General features: G+C 43.3%; 1 protein-coding gene across 2 annotated transcripts in view; it reads left to right on the plus strand.

The window, feature by feature from the left end:
- LOC106599529 (ephrin type-B receptor 1) overlaps positions 1-19552 on the plus strand; it is a 341747-nt gene that overhangs the window by 215278 nt on the left and 106917 nt on the right. For both annotated transcript variants that reach the window (XM_014190808.3, XM_014190811.3), the window contains exon 4: positions 10834-10989. In XM_014190808.3, coding sequence (XP_014046283.1) covers positions 10834-10989 — 156 coding nt within the window. The remainder of the gene's footprint in view (positions 1-10833; positions 10990-19552) is intronic.

Raw genomic sequence — 19552 nt, forward strand, 5'->3', positions numbered from 1 at the left:
CAGTGCTCGGGTGCGTCAACGAGCATCAGCGTTGCCAAGGGCTAAAATATAACTCCTTTCTATATCTGATGCAGATCGCGCTGCAAGTCCTGCCTCTCCCATCTCCTCATTGGTTTATAGAAGCAGGTACCCACGTGCCATCTCCTCATTGGTTATACCGACGTGGGTGATTGAAAGACGAACTGTGTTGCCGGTTGGTGTAGTAATACTATGAAAGTTTAGATGCCAATCACCATATAAGTTCAAAGATGAAAAAGCCTGGAAGGAGGAGAGATGACTAGAAATGATTGACTGTTTTATGTGTGGATTAATTGTTGAAGTAGAGGACCTTGTGCATTTCAGGTAAAATAACAACTCAATGTTTATATCCCAGGACAAAATAGCTAGCAAGTGCAAGCTAACTAGTTAAATTGCAATAACTTGCCAATTTTATCACACATGAGATTGGCCATATTTAAACCGGTACCGATGCTCAGACTGAAACTAACAGGACCCTGAACAGCTTCTACCCAAAAGACTGCTAAATAGTTAGTCTGGGTAGCTATTTGGTTTACTATTTAACTATCTACATTGACCCTTTTTGCACAAACTTTTTTGTCTCATCACATATGCTGCTGCTACTGTTTATTATCTGTCACTTTATTCTTAGTTATATGTACATATCTACTTCAATTACCTCGTACCACTGCACATTGACTCGGTACTGGTACACCGTGTATATAGCCAAGTTATTGTTACTCATTGTGTATTTATTATAACTTTTAATTATTAATTGTTTTACTTTTCTTTTATTTCTCAGCATTGTTGGGAAGGGCCCGTAAGTAAGCATTTCACTGTTAGTCTACACCTGTTGTTAACGAAGCATGTGACAAATACAATGTGATATGATCTGATGAGAACCAGGGGATTATCGTGTGATAAAACTCCCAATGTCTCGGGCCGGTGACAGCCCTTAGGAGGGAGTTATCACACAATAATCCCCAGGTTCGAGGGTAATTTGCTTTTATAAAACGGTTGCCAACATTTAAACAATTACTAACAACATGTTTTCATTAAAAACTATTTCAATTAGTACATTTGTTTTATTGCATCCTTCCACCAGACAATATAGTCCTGGCAAAAGGCAGTTGTTAGTTCTAAGGTTCTGAAGTTGCTAACCAAACAGGCTGGTCGTTCATTCAATTCATTCCACATTTCTATGCTAAACAAATCATTGGAATGTAGCTAGCTAGCTATTTAGCAGAATTCCAATTATGATGAGAGACAAGAACAATGATTTAATAAATAATTTCTAATTCGGTAACAAGAACTTCAGCAGATAATGATTTGATAAATAATGTATAAATAGCAAGAAACCAACTGATTGTCAAGTCAATAATATAATTATGGAGGATAACTCGGCTAACGTTATTTCTCCTTTGCTAGCTAGCTAGGCAACTAATGGAAAGCTAACATACAATCACATCAAGTAGCTGAAATGACAGCAAACTATGTGCATTTTCATTTGTTTTACCTTTGTTTCTATATTTACATTTATTTAGATATATCCATTATAATGATCCTGATAAATTAATTTGCCTGGCTCAGAGAAGCTGTCAATCTCTTCAGGTTCATATGGCACGGTGGAGATAAAACATTTTTTTAAATACAACATGTTGCACTGGTCAGATAGGCACACAGCGAGGCTTATATTAACCCCCACTGTACCAAACCAAATACTGGGCTAGTAACATGGGGAAATGTTGTCTTGGCACTTTTTTCTACTTAAATTGACTGGCTGGGCTGTGGGACAGTGGATGCGTATTGATAAATCTAATAGAACTGTTAACAGGCATTACCTGTGGAATGTGGGGATTGTGGTGCTATAACTCCCTGCTATCAACCAATCAGCATCCAGGATCCAAACAACCCGTTTTATAAAATCCATGTAATCCATTGCCAAAGGTGTTCATGGGATGCCATTTCCTTTTATCATACGCAAGCACACAAACACGCAGGCACGCACGCATGCACACACGCACACACACACACACACACGTTTGCTTGTTTTACTATCCTTGTGGGGACCCCACTTTTATTTTTTCCAACCTCTTAACTTAACCTAACCGTAACCCCAACCCTCTAAAGCCTAACTCCTAACTGTAACCCCTAACACTAATTGTAACTCTAACTCCTATCTGTAACCCCTAACATTAATTGTAACCCTAACCCTAACTGTAACCCCTAACACTAATTGTAACCCTAATCCTGTCTGTAACCCCTAACACTAATTGTAAACCTAACCCTAACTGTAACCCCTAACATTAATTGTAACACTAACCCTAACTGTAACCCCTAACACTAATTGTAACCCTAACCCTAATTGTAACCCTAACCCTAACTGTAACCCCTAACACTAATTGTAACCCTAACCCTAATTGTAACCCTAAACCTAACTGTAACCCCTAACACTAATTGTAACCCCAACCATAACTGTAACCCCTAACACTAATTGTAACCCTAACCCAAAACACTAATTGTAACCCTAACCCTAACTGTAACCCCTAACACTAATTGTAACTCTAACTCCTATCTGTAACCCCTAACATTAATTGTAACCCTAACCCTAATTGTAACCCTAACCCTAACTGTAACCCCTAACACTAATTGTAACCCTAACCCTAATTGTAACCCTAAACCTAACTGTAACCCCTAACACTAATTGTAACCCCAACCATAACTGTAACCCCTAACACTAATTGTAACCCTAACCCAAAACACTAATTGTAACCCTAACCCTAACTGTAACCCCTAACACTAATTGTAACTCTAACTCCTATCTGTAACCCCTAACATTAATTGTAACCCTAACCCTAATTGTAACCCTAAACCTAACTGTAACCCTAAACCTAACTGTAACCCCTAACACTAATTGTAACCCCAACCATAACTGTAACCCCTAACACTAATTGTAACCCTAACCCTAATTGTAACCCCTAACACTAATTGTAACTCTAACTCCTATCTTGAACCCCTAACATTAATTGTAACCCTTACCCTAATTGTAACCCTAAACCTAACTGTAACCCCTAACACTAATTGTAACCCTAACCCTAATTGTAACCCTAAACCTAACTGTAACCCCTAACACTAATTGTAACCCCTAACACTAATTGTAACCCTAAACCTAACTGTAACCCCTAACACTAACTGTAACCCCTAACACTAATTGTAACCCCTAACACTAATTGTAACCCTAACCCTAATTGTAACCCTAAACCTAACTGTAACCCCTAACACTTATTGTAATCCCTAACACTAATTGTAACCCTAACCCTAATTGTAACCATAAACCTAACCCCTAAGCCTAAAATAGCATTTTTCCTTGAGGGGACCAGCAAAATGTCTCCACTTTTCCTTGTTTCACTATCCTTGTAAAGATATTTGGTACCCACAAGGATTGTAAAACCAAGGTGCAAATAATGTACAATCCAGGTTTGCAAAGCGCTTAGAGACTTAAATTTGCTAAAATGTCTAAAAACATGTTTTCACTTTGTCATTATAGTGTATTGTGTGTAGATGGGTGAGAAAAAAAAACAATTTAATCAATTTTGAATTCAGTCTGTAACACAGCAAAATGTGGAATAAGTCAAAGGGCATGAATACTTTGTGAAGGCCCTGTATAGTTTGATCTTGTATAGTTGTTTTCTTATGCCAGGTTATTGCTGGCAAGTTGTTGGGACTGAGCTACTCCTTCATTAAATCAATTAGATTCAGACTTGTTCTCAGTCTAGCCATCTGTCATGATAAAAGGAACTATAGCGCTTCGATTCATTTTCTGGTTTTGTGGCGTAGACACAGACAGATCAAGGTGGAACTGTGCTCTCTGCTGGTGAATGAGACAGTATAAGACATCTGCTCTGGTCACCACGCTGACTGTGACATCAGGCCACGGCTGTCCGATAGTCATCAGTGGTCAGTGAACCACTATGTCAACCCTCTGACTTAGCACCCCTGTCTGTCGAGAGAGAGAGAGAGAGAGAGAGAGAGAGAGGGAGAGACAGAGGTGAAAGAGAAGGATAGAGGCAGAGCAAGATGATGTCTATGATAACACCATGCGGTTCCAAGTTTCAGACAGGGCAAAGGGGGAGAAGAGAGGGAGAAGATGGAATAAGACAGAAAAAAGTGAGAAGAGAAGCATGCAGACGGAAAGAAAAGAGAGTGAGTCAAGGTCAGAAGGAGGAGAGGAATGCGAGACAAAATAAGACAGATATACAGATATGTTGCAAAAAACAGGGCCTCAAAAGAGGCCACTTAAAACAGGATAATATTGTGTTTTCAGTTCAGTGCTGGGTTCCCCCCTCACTGGGAAGTCTAATTACCGGTTGATCTAATACTTTATCTCCATGTGTTCCTGAAAACCCACACCCTCGACAAGTTATGCATCTCTACTCCCCACTCCTCTACTGCTTTATCCCAGCACTGACTGCACTGTGGGTTGTCCTTTTGAAGAACACCCGTCATCCTCCAACCCAAATATTAATGAATCAGTGAGGAGTGTGGGCCGCTTGCCAATCGCTGTGAGATGGACCCAACCAACCAAGGCAGTCAGCTGACACAGTCAGCCCTCTGCTGCTCCACTGTGAGCTTTAGAACGAGGCCTCTGAGGTTTTTGCATCATTGCGTTTCATTTATTTTTTTTCAGCGTATTTTTTTCACACTATCTCTCTCTTGCTCTGCCTTTCATATCTCTCTCCCTATTCCTCTCTCTCTCTCTCTTTGTCTCTCTCTCTCTCTCTCTCTCTCTCTCTCCCTCTCTCTCTCTCTCTCTCTCTCTGACAGCCCTGTGAAGTAGAGCAGCTAGTGGTTAATTATTGGCTTTAATGTGGTAGCTAGCTTCATGCACATAATATGCAAGGTAGAGAAAGGCAGACAGAGGCGGTCTTTCACTTTCATTGTGTGTGTGTGTGTGTGTGCTGACCCCATCATCTTGGCAGGTAGACCAGGAGGAGAATTGAATTAATCCACGTCCCATTGAACAGACGGCAGACAATTGGCATAAAATGTGGAAGTAGAATCTCATTTAACAGGGCCAGTGCTGTGTGTGTGTGTGTGTGTGTGTGTGTGTGTGTGTGTGTGTGTGTGTGTGTGTGTGTGTGTGTGTGTGTGTGTGTGTGTGTGTGTGTGTGTGTGTGTGTGTGTGTGTGTGTGTGTGTGTGTGTGCGTGTGTGCGTGTGTGTGTGCGAGTGTGTGCGTGTCTGTGTTCATGTATGTGTGTTCTTCATTATCTGTTATCCATGTGTATTATCCACTCGGGATCCCGAGGGCGCAGCAGTCTAAGGCACTGCATCTCAGTGCAAGAGGCGTCACTACAGTCCCTGGTTCGAATCCAGGCTGTATCACATCCGGCTGTGATTGGGAGTCCCATAGGGCGGTGCACAATTTGCCCAGCATTGTCCGGGTTTGGCCGGGGTAGGCTGTAATTGTAAATAAGAATGTGTTCTTAGCTGACTTGCCTAGTTAAATAAAGGTAAAATAAAAGAGAACCATTTAAATGAGTGTGTGCTCTAGGCCTACTGAACGTCATGAACACTTTCATATCAGCAGAAGAAGATGATGACAATCTTTCCCCCTCATTCTCCTACTAATTATTTTGGATCTGTGCGTTAACTGTTAAATACACTGAAGTCCTTGGTTCTATAAAAGGGTTATTGGTTTCTAAAGAGATAGTCCAGCTGGGATGTGTAATTCCCATAAGGCCAGTCTGATGGTTACGAGCTTCCACACTCCTGTTTATAGTATATTCACCAGATTGAACCATTCAGTGTGGAAGCCAATGCAGCATAATGTTTTTAGTTCTATGGGTATGCTCTTCCCGTGCCTCCACATAGCCTACACCAGTGGTTCTCAAACTTTGTAACTTTTTGACTCCCAAAAAAGGAGTGGCTCAAAGCTTGTGACCCCTCGCACACGCACATGAATGCGTGCACAATCGCTGCGCAAATGTGGCCTGTTATTACAGCCATAAACGGTGATGCATTTTCAAAATGAAAAATCTAGAAATAAATGTTGTTTTACATCTGCATTTTGAGCAGAAAGTCATTCATGTTAGTAGTCAATATCAACTAGGGATATCATGTCACTTCTCTGGAGTACAGAGCAAGCAGGACTATATGGCCAATCTGTATGCAGCGGCGCTTACAGGATCGGCTAGAAAGCACGTCTGTTTGTAGCCTTTTTCTTCTTCACAAATATTCAAATAAATTTACCAGAAATGTTACATTTTCATTCCATAAGTAGGCCCTATTGAAGGCAGTGCAATGTTACAGCTATATTTAACCTATAGCCACAGTAGCCACCCAAGCTAGGCCTGAAATCTGAAAATTATCAAACAAAATCTCCAGGTTGCTTATTGTTCTGGCAATGATGCGTCCTTGAGCAGATTGCTGAATTGTATTTTATATGGATAATATAATCGTACTCTGTTTTTGCCAGGCAAAACAGGAGAACGTTTTAAAAGTGCTTTCTGATCACTAATCTGGATTAGCGCGCCTAACTGCTGATGACTGGTCATTGGTCAAGAGTCAAGACACACAACTTTTTGGTTCTGAATTACAGATTATATGTTTTTGAGACTAGAATTTGGTGCAATACCATAGGCCTATGTTAGTCACCAGATCGAAATATAAATAATATATATACATAGAAAATATTTATCTTTTAATATATATTTCTCCCATTCAGTTTCACACTTGCGACCCCCAGGGGGTCGGGACCCCCTGTTTGAGAACCACTGGCCTACACAACACTATATTTATTGAACCTTTATTTAACTAAGAAAATTCCCTTGAAGATAGAAACCTCTTTTGCGAGGGGTTTTACTGGTAGTTTGTGGTGGGTGTGGCCAGTCCGTGTGTGTTTCTACTAGTTGGTGCTATGCTTGGTGGTTGTGGTGGTCTGTCTCTGTGTGTTGTGTGACCAGTGTGTTAGCCTCCTGTGTGTCTGTAAGGAATTCTGCTGGAGCTGGGCTACGTCTCCCTGTCAGAGGTATAACCACTGTCTCCTTCTTATTTTCTCTCTTTCCTTATCTTTATGTCTGTCTCTATCTCGCCCCCTCAATCTTTCTCTCTTTATCTTCATAAAGAGTAGGTCTTCCACTGTTACTTGAGTATGTGCAGTAAATCTATCTCATTCTCTCTTCCTTTCGCACTCTTCTTCTCTAATTATCTCTCTTTCTCTCACCCACTCTCATATCCCTAGTCTAACAGCCCATTTGAGATGCCAGTAGAATGAGAGAGAGGACTCGTAAAAAATTTGAAATCTGCCTATTTAACGGCACCATAAACCAGATGCTCGCCTCAAAACCCTGCTTCTCTGTTCTTATATTAATGAAGCATAAAATATTTAATTCAATCTTAAAAGGCTGTTGATATAAAGGTCCAAAGGTTTCATCCGCCCCTCCGTTCTCTACCTTCATTCAACATTCTTTCCCTGATTCTTTCCCATTCAGTTCATTCTGAGATGGTGTAGAGTCATGGTTCCTCACTCATACTGTAGTGGATAACTCACCAATTTGCCCTTATGCTGTGTTCCGTGTACTATTGTACTGGTAGGGCTGGTAGGTATGCTGTGTTCCGTGTACTATTGTACTGGTAGGGCTGGTAGGTATGCTGTGTTCCGTGTACTATTGTACTGGTAGGGCTAGGTAGGTATGCTGTGTTCTGTGTACTATTGTACTGGTAGGGCTAGGTAGGTATGCTGCTGTTCCGTGTACTATTGTACTGGTAGGGCTGGGAGGTATGCTGTGTTCCGTGTACTATTGTACTGGTAGGGCTGGGAGGTATGCTGTGTTCCGTGTGCTATTGTACTGGTAGGGCTGGGAGGTATGCTGTGTTCCGTGTGCTATTGTACTGGTAGGGCTGGGAGGTATGCTGTGTTCCGTGTACTATTGTACTGGTAGGGCTAGGAGGTATGCTGTGTTCCGTGTACTATTGTACTGGTAGGGCTGGGAGGTATGCTGTGTTCCGTGTACTATTGTACTGGTAGGGCTGGGAGGTATGCTGTGTTCCGTGTACTATTGTACTGGTAGGGCTGGGAGGTATGCTGTGTTCTGTGTACTATTGTACTGGTAGGGCTGGTAGGTATGCTGTGTTCCGTGTACTATTGTACTGGTAGGGCTGGGAGGTATGCTGTGTTCCGTGTACTATTGTACTGGTAGGGCTGGTAGGTATGCTGTGTTCTGTGTACTATTGTACTGGTAGGGCTGGGAGGTATGCTGTGTTCTGTGTACTATTGTACTGGTAGGGCTAGGTAGGTATGCTGCTGTTCCGTGTACTATTGTACTGGTAGGGCTGGGAGGTATGCTGTGTTCCGTGTACTATTGTACTGGTAGGGCTGGTAGGTATGCTGTGTTCTGTGTACTATTGTACTGGTAGGGCTGGTAGGTATGCTGTGTTCCGTGTACTATTGTACTGGTAGGGCTGGTAGGTATGCTGTGTTCCGTGTACTATTGTACTGGTAGGGCTGGTAGGTATGCTGTGTTCTGTGTACTATTGTACTGGTAGGGCTAGGAGGTAAGCTGTGTTCTGTGTACTATTGTACTGGTAGGGCTGGGAGGTATGCTGTGTTCCGTGTACTATTGTACTGGTAGGGCTGGTAGGTATGCTGTGTTCTGTGTACTCTTGTACTGGTAGGGCTGGTAGGTATGCTGTGTTCTGTGTACTATTGTACTGGTAGGGCTGGGAGGTATGCTGTGTTCCGTGTACTATTGTACTGGTAGGGCTGGTAGGTATGCTGTGTTCTGTGTACTATTGTACTGGTAGGCCTAGGAGGTAAACTGTGTTCTGTGTACTATTGTACTGGTAGGGCTAGGAGGTATGCTGTGTTCCGTGTACTATTGCACTGGTAGGGCTAGGAGGTATGCTGTGTTCTGTGTACTATTGTACTGGTAGGGCTAGGAGGTATGCTGTGTTCCGTGTACTATTGTACTGGTAGGGCTGGTAGGTATGCTGCGTTCCGTGTACTATTGTACTGGTAGGGCTGGTAGGTATGCTGTGTTCTGTGTACTATTGTACTGGTAGGGCTGGGAGGTATGCTGTGTTCTGTGTACTATTGTACTGGTAGGGCTAGGTAGGTATGCTGTGTTCTGTGTACTATTGTACTGGTAGGGCTGGGAGGTATGCTGTGTTCCGTGTACTATTGTACTGGTAGGGCTGGGAGGTATGCTGTGTTCCGTGTACTATTGTACTGGTAGGGCTAGGAGGTATGCTGTGTTCCGTGTACTATTGTACTGGTGGGGCTAGGTAGGTATGACCTGTGTTCTGTGTACTATTGAGACCTGCTTCTGGGCTCGTAGTTAAACTGCGCTCTAGGGCTCAGTATTGTCCTGGCAAGGCTACATGATCAGGTACAATTCCTGCCCCTGTATAGGAGGGATGGACTTCTACTTGCTCTGGTAGAATTTTGCTTCAGTAGGTTTGCAATGTGCATATCTGTGTACTAGAGGTCCTGGTAGTGCTTTGTTGGTATGGAGGACAGATCCTGAGTCCTACTTGTACATGTTCTAGTCCAAGGGTAGGCATTCTAGTATTCAGCCGAGGGCCGATTTCTGTTGTATCGGATGGTCGGGCTGGGCCGGAACATAATGATGATGATTCCGTGCACTGCAAATTGACCACAGCTAAGCCCAGAAAGGAGGTATGCTATTTTAAAATAACCATAATTTCATACCTTGATTACATTGAGGACACGATCACGTATCTCTTTTTTCATTTGTCGGAATAATCGGGAACAGATTTCCTTAATTATACTCATTTTTCGCAAATTTGCCGACCTGTTTGCTGACCCCTGGTCTAGTTGTTGTGTTAGAAGGGATCTTTTAGATAAGGGCTAGATTATGTGGCTACTTTGATAGAGCTGGCTTGTCTATGACGACCAAGCAATTTTTTAACTCCTTTTCAAAAACTCATTGGAAAGCCTAAGTCACAAAGCTACATTCGCCTCCCCCAGCCAAGCCATTACACTATTTTACTCCAGGACATAACCCCAGAAAGTGAGTGGCTTGTCCTGTTGAATTTATAGACCTACTTATTATGGGTTGTAGCGCCTCTTTCACCTTACCCCTCTTTAACCCTACGAGGAAGCTATGAGGACACTAGCTAAAATATTAGGCTTTCATCATAGTTAATATAGCACGTAAATCCCTCTCTTTTTCAGGACAGTCTCCCCTCCTTTTTTCTCATCCTTTTATTCCTGCAGGATTGCTGAAATGGATGTGATTATTGCCTGAGTTTAGGGACACAGTCATATCAGGAACAGTCATATTTTTCCTCCTCTCTCTCCCCGTTCCCAGAATGAATTTGCTACTGCTGAAGGAAGGGGAGTTATCACTGGAGATCAATGGGGCTGGATGCAGTTACTTATAATAAACAGGGAGGGAGGGAGGGAGGGAGGGAGGGAGGGGAAGGGAGAGAGAGAGAGAGAGATACAAATTGCCAGACATCCATATAGCATCAGGGTCATTCCAGCAGTCCATTTAATCCTCAGCCTCTCTACCACATGTTATGGATCACTCATCTGTTATTCCATCTGTCCCTATGTAGCCTGTCCCACAATACCATCCATGTCAATGCCAAGGTACAGTGCTAGGCTATTTTTACCTGTCAGCTTTTAAACAATACGACCATTTTTCTTCAGCATTTTCTAATGTATTTCGTCCCTTCTCCCACCACGTAAGTCAGTGCCTCAAGTCAAGCCAGGATGTGCACTGTGTACATGTATCAGCCTAAATACCATGCCTAAATACTTTGCATTATCTTAATGTCTAATATTGTTTGTCCTTCTCTCCCCCTGTAGCCTGCCCCCCAGGGACATTCAAGTCGAGCCAGGGTCCAGGTCTGTGTCTGCAGTGCCCCTCCAACAGCCGCTCTGCAGCCGAGGCTGCCACTATCTGCGTCTGCCGCAACGGCTACTACCGTGGGGACGTAGACCAACCTGACATGCCCTGCACCAGTGAGTATCTTTATGGTACTTTTCCTCTGTACAGCCAGGCATAACCTGCAACAGTTCTAAACTACTGTATATCTATATCTGAGTCTTCAACATCCCATGTACATACATATATACTCTTATGTAACCCTAGCCACTCCTTTTCCATATATTTACCGTATTCAGCCTCTGTGGGGTGAGTGAGGAAACAAGACGTATTAGTTATATACCTATGCTGACATTACTTATACTGTATGTCACTGTATGTCAAACTTGACATTATATCTAATGAGAAATGTCTGAAGGAAGAGCGGGAAGTATACATCCGATGACTAATGTGGATTTTACAGGTGATGAGGCTGGGACATCAGATTGCAATGTCAGATTATGTCCTGGTCCTGTCCATATTTACAACTTCTTCTATAGTGGAGCAAGTCAAATCAAGTTGTACTTGTCACATGCCGAATACAATTGGTGTTAACTTTACCGTAAAATGCTTGCTTACAAGCTCTTCCCAATAATAAAGATAACATTGTAACTGTGATGGAGCTGGCCGTGCAAAGAAAATAGAGAAATCTGAAAAGAAAATAGAGAAAACTGATGGAAATCCCTTGAATTACATTAAGGGACATTTTCGTTCTCTGCTTCAGTTTGATCCTCCTGATGTAATGGAGGTGATGGAGATAATAGGTAACTTAAAGATATCAGCAGCAGGTCATGATGAGATTGGTGCCTCTTGGTGAAATCAGTGTCTTCCACGATTACTGAGTCTCTAACATATATCTTCACAAAAACCAAGCAATCTAGTGTTGTTCCTAAAGATTTTAAAATTGCCAAATTTATCCCCCTCTATAAATCTGGTGATCCAAGATCTTTTACAAATTATCGTCCAATATCTGTACTACCATGTTTTTAAAATCCTAGAAAATATGTGTCTAAGAGAATGTTGAAACAATTAAATCAACACTGTACTCTATATGCACGCCAATATGTTTTTTGTAAAAACTACTCCAAAGATATATGACTATTGCAACTTGTGGATAACATTTTTACAGCCCTTAACAACAATGAATACGCTTTTGCCATCTTTTTAGATTTATCCAAAGCGTTTGACATGGTTGATCATGAAATATGACTTTCTAAATTGCATTATTGCGGTTTGCATGATTATACATATAATTGGCTATATAGTTATGTTTATGGTAGAGAACAATGTGTTTATGCAAATAGATGTGCATCTACAACAGCCAAGATATCCTGTGGCGTGCCACAGGGTTCGATAATTTGACCTTTGTTATTCCTAATCTATATTAATGACCTTGCTGCTGTGTCGTCTACCGTGCTTCCTATTCTCTTTGCTGTTGATACCAATTACATTTGATCAAATAATAATTTTGATTCACTAATTAATGAAGCCAATGCAGGCATGGCCACATTTTCTGAATGGTACCAGATAAAATATTATCTTGAAATGTAAAAAAATCCAACTTTAATGTATTCACTAGTAAGAATAAGAAATATTGTAAAAAAAAAGAGGCAGAATCTCAGTAGGTGGGAATAAAATGGAACAAGTCACATCCACTAGATTCCTCTAAGTTTTAATTGATGAAAAGTTATCATGGAAAGATCATATTCAATTTGTCTGCAGCAAAGTGATGAAATCTGTTGTTTCATCAGAAAGATGAGTGGTTTGGTTGATCAGGCTTGCTTCCTAACTCTATACTATAGCTTAATTTACCCACATCTCATTTAGTCTAATATTGTCTGGGCCAGTCCATATGCCTCCTACCTACGCAAATTACTATAAATACATTTGCAAGACTAGCCACCTCCTCTAATTACCTGGCTCCATCTGCACCTTTGTTTAAGAAGATCAATATCCTGTCTATTTACTACATTAATGTACGCCAATTATGTGTTTTCATCTACAAATACTCATACCTCCCAGACAGTTTACCTAAAATCAGCAATGGATTCTTCCAGGTTAATTCTGAAATCCATCTATATAACACAAGAAACTGCGGTAACCTTCACCCTCCCCACTGCTGCACCTCACATTGTCAATTCTCTATCAAATACAGAGGTACCATACTCCGGAATTCTTATCTTCACATTGCCAAAATATCTTCATCCCTCAATAACTTCAAGCAAAGACTGGGGGTCAGCCTGATGAACCAAACTACTCAGTAATCTCCTCCATATAGCCTAACTCTCACACACTCACATGCACACACATTTTAACAAAACACATAACAGTTGAAGTTGGAAGTTTACATACACCTTAGCCAAATACATTTAAACTCAGTTTTTCACAATTCCTGACATTTAATCCTAGTAAAAATGTCCTGTCTTAGGTCAGTTAGGATCACCACTTTATTTTAAGAATGTGAAATGTCAGAATAACAGTAGAGAGAATTTATTTCAGCTTTTATTTCTTTCATCACATTCCCAGTGGGTCAGAAGTTTACATACACTCAATTAGTATTTGGTAGCATTGCCTTTAACTTGGGTCAAACGTTTTGAGTAGCCTTCCACAAGCTTCCCACAATAAGTTGGGTGAATTTTGGCCCATTCCTCCTGACAGAGCTGGTGTAACTGAGTCAGGTTTTTAGGCCTCCTTGCTCGCACACGCTTTTTCAGTTCTGCCCACAACTTTTCTATAGGATTGAGGTCAGGGATTTGTGATGGCCACTCCAATACCTTGACTTTGTTGTCCTTAAGCCATTTTGCCACAACTTTGGAAGTATGCTTGGGGTCATTGTCCATTTGGAAGACCCATTTGCGACCAAGCTTTAACTTCCTGACTGATGTCTTGAAATGTTGCTTCAATATTTCCAAATAATATTCCATCCTCATGATGCCATGCATTTTGTGAAGTGCACCAGTCCCTCCTGCAGCAAAGCACTCCCACAACATGATGCTGCCACCCCCATGCTTCACGGTTGGAAAGGTGTTCTTCGGCTTGCAAGCATCCCCCTTTATCCTCCAAAGATAACGATAGTCATTATGGCCAAACAGTTCTATTTTTGTTTCATCAGACCAGAGAACATTTCTCCAAAAAGTACGATCTTTGTCCCCATGTGCAGTTGCAGACCATAGTCTGGCTTTTTTATAACGGTTTTGGAGTAGTGGCTTCTTCCTTACTGAGCGGCCTTTCAGGTTATGTCGATATAAGACTCGTTTTACTGTGGATATAGATACTTTTGTACCTGTTTCCTCCAGCATCTTCAAAAGGTCCGTTGCTGTTGTTCTGGGATTTTATTGCACTTTTCGCACCAAAGTACGTTCATCTCTAGGAGACTGAACGCGTCTCCTTCCTGAGCGGTATGACTGCTGAGTGGTCCCATGGCGTACTATTGTTTGTACAGATGAACGTGGTACCTTTAGGCATTTGGAAATTGCTCCCAAGGATGAACCAGACTTGTGGAGGTCTACATTTTTTTTGGCTGATTTCTTTTGGTTTTCCCATGATGTCAAGTAAAGAGGCACTGAGTTTGAAGGTAGGCCTTGAAATACATCCACAGGTACACATACAATTTACTCAAATGATGTCAATTAGCCTATTAGAAGCTTCTAAAGCCATGACATCATTTTCTGGAATTTCCCAAGCTGTTTAAAGGCACAGTCAACTTAGTGTATGTAAACTTCTGACCCACTGGAATTGTGGTATAGTGAATTATAAGTGAAATAATCTGTCTGGAAACAATCGTTGGAAAAATTACTTGTGTCATGCACAAAGTAGACGTCCTAACCAACTTGCCAAAACTATAGTTTTTTCACAAGAAATTTGTGGAGTGGTTGAAAAACGAGTTTTATTGACTCCAACCTAAGTGTATGTACACTTCCGACTTCAACTGTATATATTTACCAAAAGAAGATATGGGGGATTGGAAATAATGTAGACAATTACATTGACAATTACAATATTAAGCTGATCCACCCCTAAAAAAATAAAAAATAAAAAAGATTCCAGGGAGTGGGAGAGGTTAGGGCTGAGAGAGGGCAAGAGACCAGGGAGTAGGAGATGTTAGGGCTGAGAGAGGGTAAGAGACCAGGGAGTAGGAGAAGTTAGGGCTGAGAGAGGGCAAGAGACCAGGGAGTAGGAGAAGTTAGGGCTGAGAGAGGGTAAGAGACCAGGGAGTAGGAGAGGTGGCTGGCGAGGGGGCCGGGTGGAGGAGGGCGGGAGGGTAAGAGACCGGGGAGGGGAGGGCTGGGAGGGTGGCGGGGAGGAGAGTTAGGGCTGAGAGTGGGTAAGAGACCAGGGAGTAGGAGAAGTTAGGGCTGAGAGAGGGTAAGAGACCAGGGAGTAGGAGATGTTAGGTCTGAGAGAGGGTAAGAGACCAGTGAGTAGGAGAGGTTAGGGCTGAGCGAGGGTAAGAGACCATGGAGTAGGAGAGGTTAGGGCTGAGAGAGGGTAAGAGACCAGTGAGTAGGAGAGGTTAGGGCTGAGCGAGGGTAAGAGACCAGGGAGTAGGAGAGGTTAGGGCTGAGAGAGGGTAAGAGACCAGGGAGTAGGAGAAGTTAGGGCTGAGAGACGGTAAGAGACCAGGGAATGGGAGAGGTTAGGGCTGAGCAAGGGTAAGAGACCAGGGAGTAGGAGAAGTTAGGGCTGAGAGAGGGTAAGAGACCAGGGAGTAGGAGAAGTTAGGGCTGAGAGAGGGTAAGAGACCAGAGAGTAGGATAAGTTAGTGCTGAGAGAGGGTAAGAGACCAGGGAGTAGGAGAAGTTAGGGCTGAGAGAGGGTAAGAGACCAGGGAGTTGGAGAAGTTAGGGCTGAGAGAGGGTAAGAGACCAGGGAATGGGAGAGGTTAGGGCTGAGCAAGGGTGAGAGACCAGGGAGTAGGAGAAGTTAGGGCTGAGAGAGGGTAAGAGACCAGGGAGTAGGAGAAGTTAGGGCTGAGAGAGGGTAAGAGACCAGGGAGTAGGAGAAGTTAGGGCTGAGAGAGGGTAAGAGACCAGGGAGTAGGAGAAGTTAGGGCTGAGAGAGGGTAAGAGACCAGGGAGTAGGAGAAGTTAGGGCTGAGAGCGGGTAAGAGACCAGGGAGTAGGAGAAGTTAGGGCTGAGAGAGGGTAAGAGACCAGGGAGTAGGAGAAGTTAGGGCTGAGAGAGGGTAAGAGACCAGGGAGTAGGAGAAGTTAGGGCTGAGAGAGGGTAAGAGACCAGGGAGTAGGAGAAGTTAGGGCTGAGAGAGGGTAAGAGAACAGGGAGTAGGAGAAGTTAGGGCTGAGAGAGGGTAAGAGACCAGGGAATGGGAGAGGTTAGGGCTGAGCAAGGGTAAGAGACCAGGGAGTAGGAGAAGTTAGGGCTGAGAGAGGGTAAGAGACCAGGGAGTAGGAGAAGTTAGGGCTGAGAGAGGGTAAGCAAGGGTAAGAGACCAGGAGTAGGAGAAGTTAGGGCTGAGAGAGGGTAAGAGACCAGGGAGTAGGAGAAGTTAGGGCTGAGAGAGGGTAAGCAAGGGTAGAGACCAGGGAGTAGGAGAAGTTAGGGCTGAGAGGGGTAAGAGACCAGGAGTAGGAGAAGTTAGGGCTGAGAGAGGGTAAGAGACCAGGGAGTAGGAGAAGTTAGGGCTGAGAGAGGGTAAGAGACCAGGGAGTAGGAGAAGTTAGGGCTGAGAGCGGGTAAGAGACCAGGGAGTACGAGAAGTTAGGGCTGAGAGAGGGTAAGAGACCAGGGAGTAGGAGAAGTTAGGGCTGAGAGAGGGTAAGAGACCAGGGAGTAGGAGAAGTTAGGGCTGAGAGAGGGTAAGAGACCAGGGAGTAGGAGAAGTTAGGGCTGAGAGAGGGTAAGAGAACAGGGAGTAGGAGAAGTTAGGGCTGAGAGAGGGTAAGAGACCAGGGAATGGGAGAGGTTAGGGCTGAGCAAGGGTAAGAGACCAGGGAGTAGGAGAAGTTAGGGCTGAGAGAGGGTAAGAGACCAGGGAGTAGGAGAAGTTAGGGCTGAGTGGGTAAGAGACCAGGGAGTAGGAGAAGTTAGGGCTGAGAGAGGGTAAGAGACCAGGGAGTAGGAGAACTTAGGGCTGAGAGAGGGTAAGAGACCAGGGAGTAGGAGAAGTTAGGGCTGAGAGAGGGTAAGAGACCAGGGAGTAGGAGAAATTAGGGCTGAGAGAGGGTAAGAGACCAGGGAGTAGGAGAACTTAGGGCTGAGAGAGGGTAAGAGACCAGGGAGTAGGAGAAGTTAGGGCTGAGAGAGGGTAAGAGACCAGGGAGTAGGAGAAATTAGGGCTGAGAGAGGGTAAGAGACCAGGGAGTAGGAGCAGTTAGGGCTGAGAGAGGGTATATACTGTATATACTGTAAAAACCATACTAATGTATTGTATATTGTTTTGTTGTGGTGTGATTCTTATATAAGCCCTTGGGCTTCCAACCACACCTGCACATCATTTTATTTCTTTTTGTATCTGTATTGTTGTTTATCACTTGTTTTCTTTGGTGCAAATAAATAAACTAAAAATAAAACATCAAAAGGTTAAAAGATTAACTGGACGGTTAAAAATCGTCAAAATTCTATAAATATTTATTAGCTATGGTACAGATGGATTTAAGAGGTTTAATACAGACCATGCAAAAAGGTTATTCAAACAACCAAAACCTTTCTTGCAGAGCACATAGCATGTCTACCTCTTCCAAGCATTTATTCCCCACTGTTCAAACAGACCCCCTTTCAAGACACAAAGAACAACAAGATCAGGTGTGGCCAATTACTAGATGTGGCCAACACACCTGAACACACTCAAATTGACAAGACAAACTACTGACTGTTGTTGGTAAATGTATACATATACAGTATGGAATGGTTTGAATAATGAGACAGTTTTGGGCCCAATTAACACACAGGGCAGCAGGTAGCCTAGCTGTTAACCAGTAACTTGCACCAGTAACTAAAAGGTTGCTGTTTCGAATCCTTGAGCCGACTAGGTGGATACGTGTATCTGCTAAATGACAACAATTTAAGTCACAAAATCAAACATTTAAAATGTTTAAGTGAAGATGCATTGAATGCAATAAAATGCTGTCTTTACAGTAACACTAGAGGAATAAAATACACAAAAATTGAACTATATACAGGGAGTATTAATACCAGATCAATGTGCAGAGGTACGAGGTATTTCAGCTAGGTATGTACATGAAGGCAGGGTAAGGTGATTAGGCATCAGGATAGATAATAAGTGTAAGTATGTGTGTGTGTATTTAGCAGTGGAGGCTGCTGAGGGGAGGACGGCACATAATAATGGCTGGAACGGAGCAAATGGAATGGCATCAGACACATGGAAACCATCTATTTTATACCATTCCGCCTATTACCACGAGCCCGTCCTCCCCAATTAAGGTGCCACCAACCTCCTGTGTTATGTGTGTGTGTGTGCACGCATGTAGTGAATGTGGTATGTGTGAGTGAGTGTGTGTGTATATATAGTCTAGGGTGTGTGCAAGATAGAGTCAGGGCAGATCGTTCAGGTACCATTAATTGACTATTTAGCAGTCTTATGGCTTGGGAGTAGAAGCTGTCTTGGAACCTGTTGGTCCGAGAGCCAATTCTCCGGTACCATTTGCCGGACGGTAGCAGAGTGAACAGTCTATGGCTTGGGGGGCTGGAGTCTTTTTCGGGCCTTCCTCTGACTGCCTGATATAGAGGTCCTGGATGGTAGGGAGCTCAGCCACATTGGTGTACTGGCTATCCACACCACCCTCTGTAGCGCTTTGCGGTCAAGAGCAGTACATTTGCCATACCAAGCGGTGATGCAGCTAGTCAAGATGCTCTCAATGGTGCAGCAATAGAACTTTTTGAGGATCCGTGGGCCCATGTCAAATCTTTTCAGCCTCCTGAGCGGGAAGAGGTGCTGCCTTGCCCTCTTCACGACTGTGCGGGTGTGTGTGGACTATGTTAAGTCCTTAGTGATGTGGACGCCAAGGAACTTGAAGCTCTTGACCCTCTCCACAACAGCTCCATCATTGTGGATGGGGACATGCTCTCCCCTCTTTCTCCTATAGTCCATGATCAGCTCCTTGGTCTTACTGACATCGAGGGAAAGGTTGTTGTCCTGGCACCACACTGCCAAGTCTCTGACCTTCTTCCTGCAGGGTGACTCATCGCCGTCGGTGATCAGGCCTACAACCGTCTTGTCGTCAGCAAAACTTGATCAGGAAGTACAGGAGAAGGCCAAGCAGGAGGTGTGGTTGCCGACCCTCACCACCTGGGGCCAGCCCGTCACGAAGTGAATAGATGACATAGATCTTCCTCTACTACAGCCCACAGTCCTCATTATACTGATAGACAAAGCAGACACACCAGCTAGCCTCCATACATACACTATATTGGGGAGCCAATAAGCCTATTTATGCCGTCATACTTATCTAAACATGTATTAAAACAATATGCTAAGCTCTTCACAAGTCCCTGCCGACACACAATTATAGCGGAGAAGAACACTGAAGCCCCAAAACGCTTGTTTACTTCGGGATTCAAATGCCTCTGCAGAGGGCTTTAATGGTCTACACTCACATGCACTCGCACTCGCACACACCCACACACCCACACCCACACACACACACACACACACACACACACACACACACACACACACACACA

Source organism: Salmo salar, chromosome 03, assembly GCF_965601325.2.
Source record: "Salmo salar chromosome 03, fSalSal1, whole genome shotgun sequence".
NCBI lineage: Eukaryota > Metazoa > Chordata > Actinopteri > Salmoniformes > Salmonidae > Salmo > Salmo salar.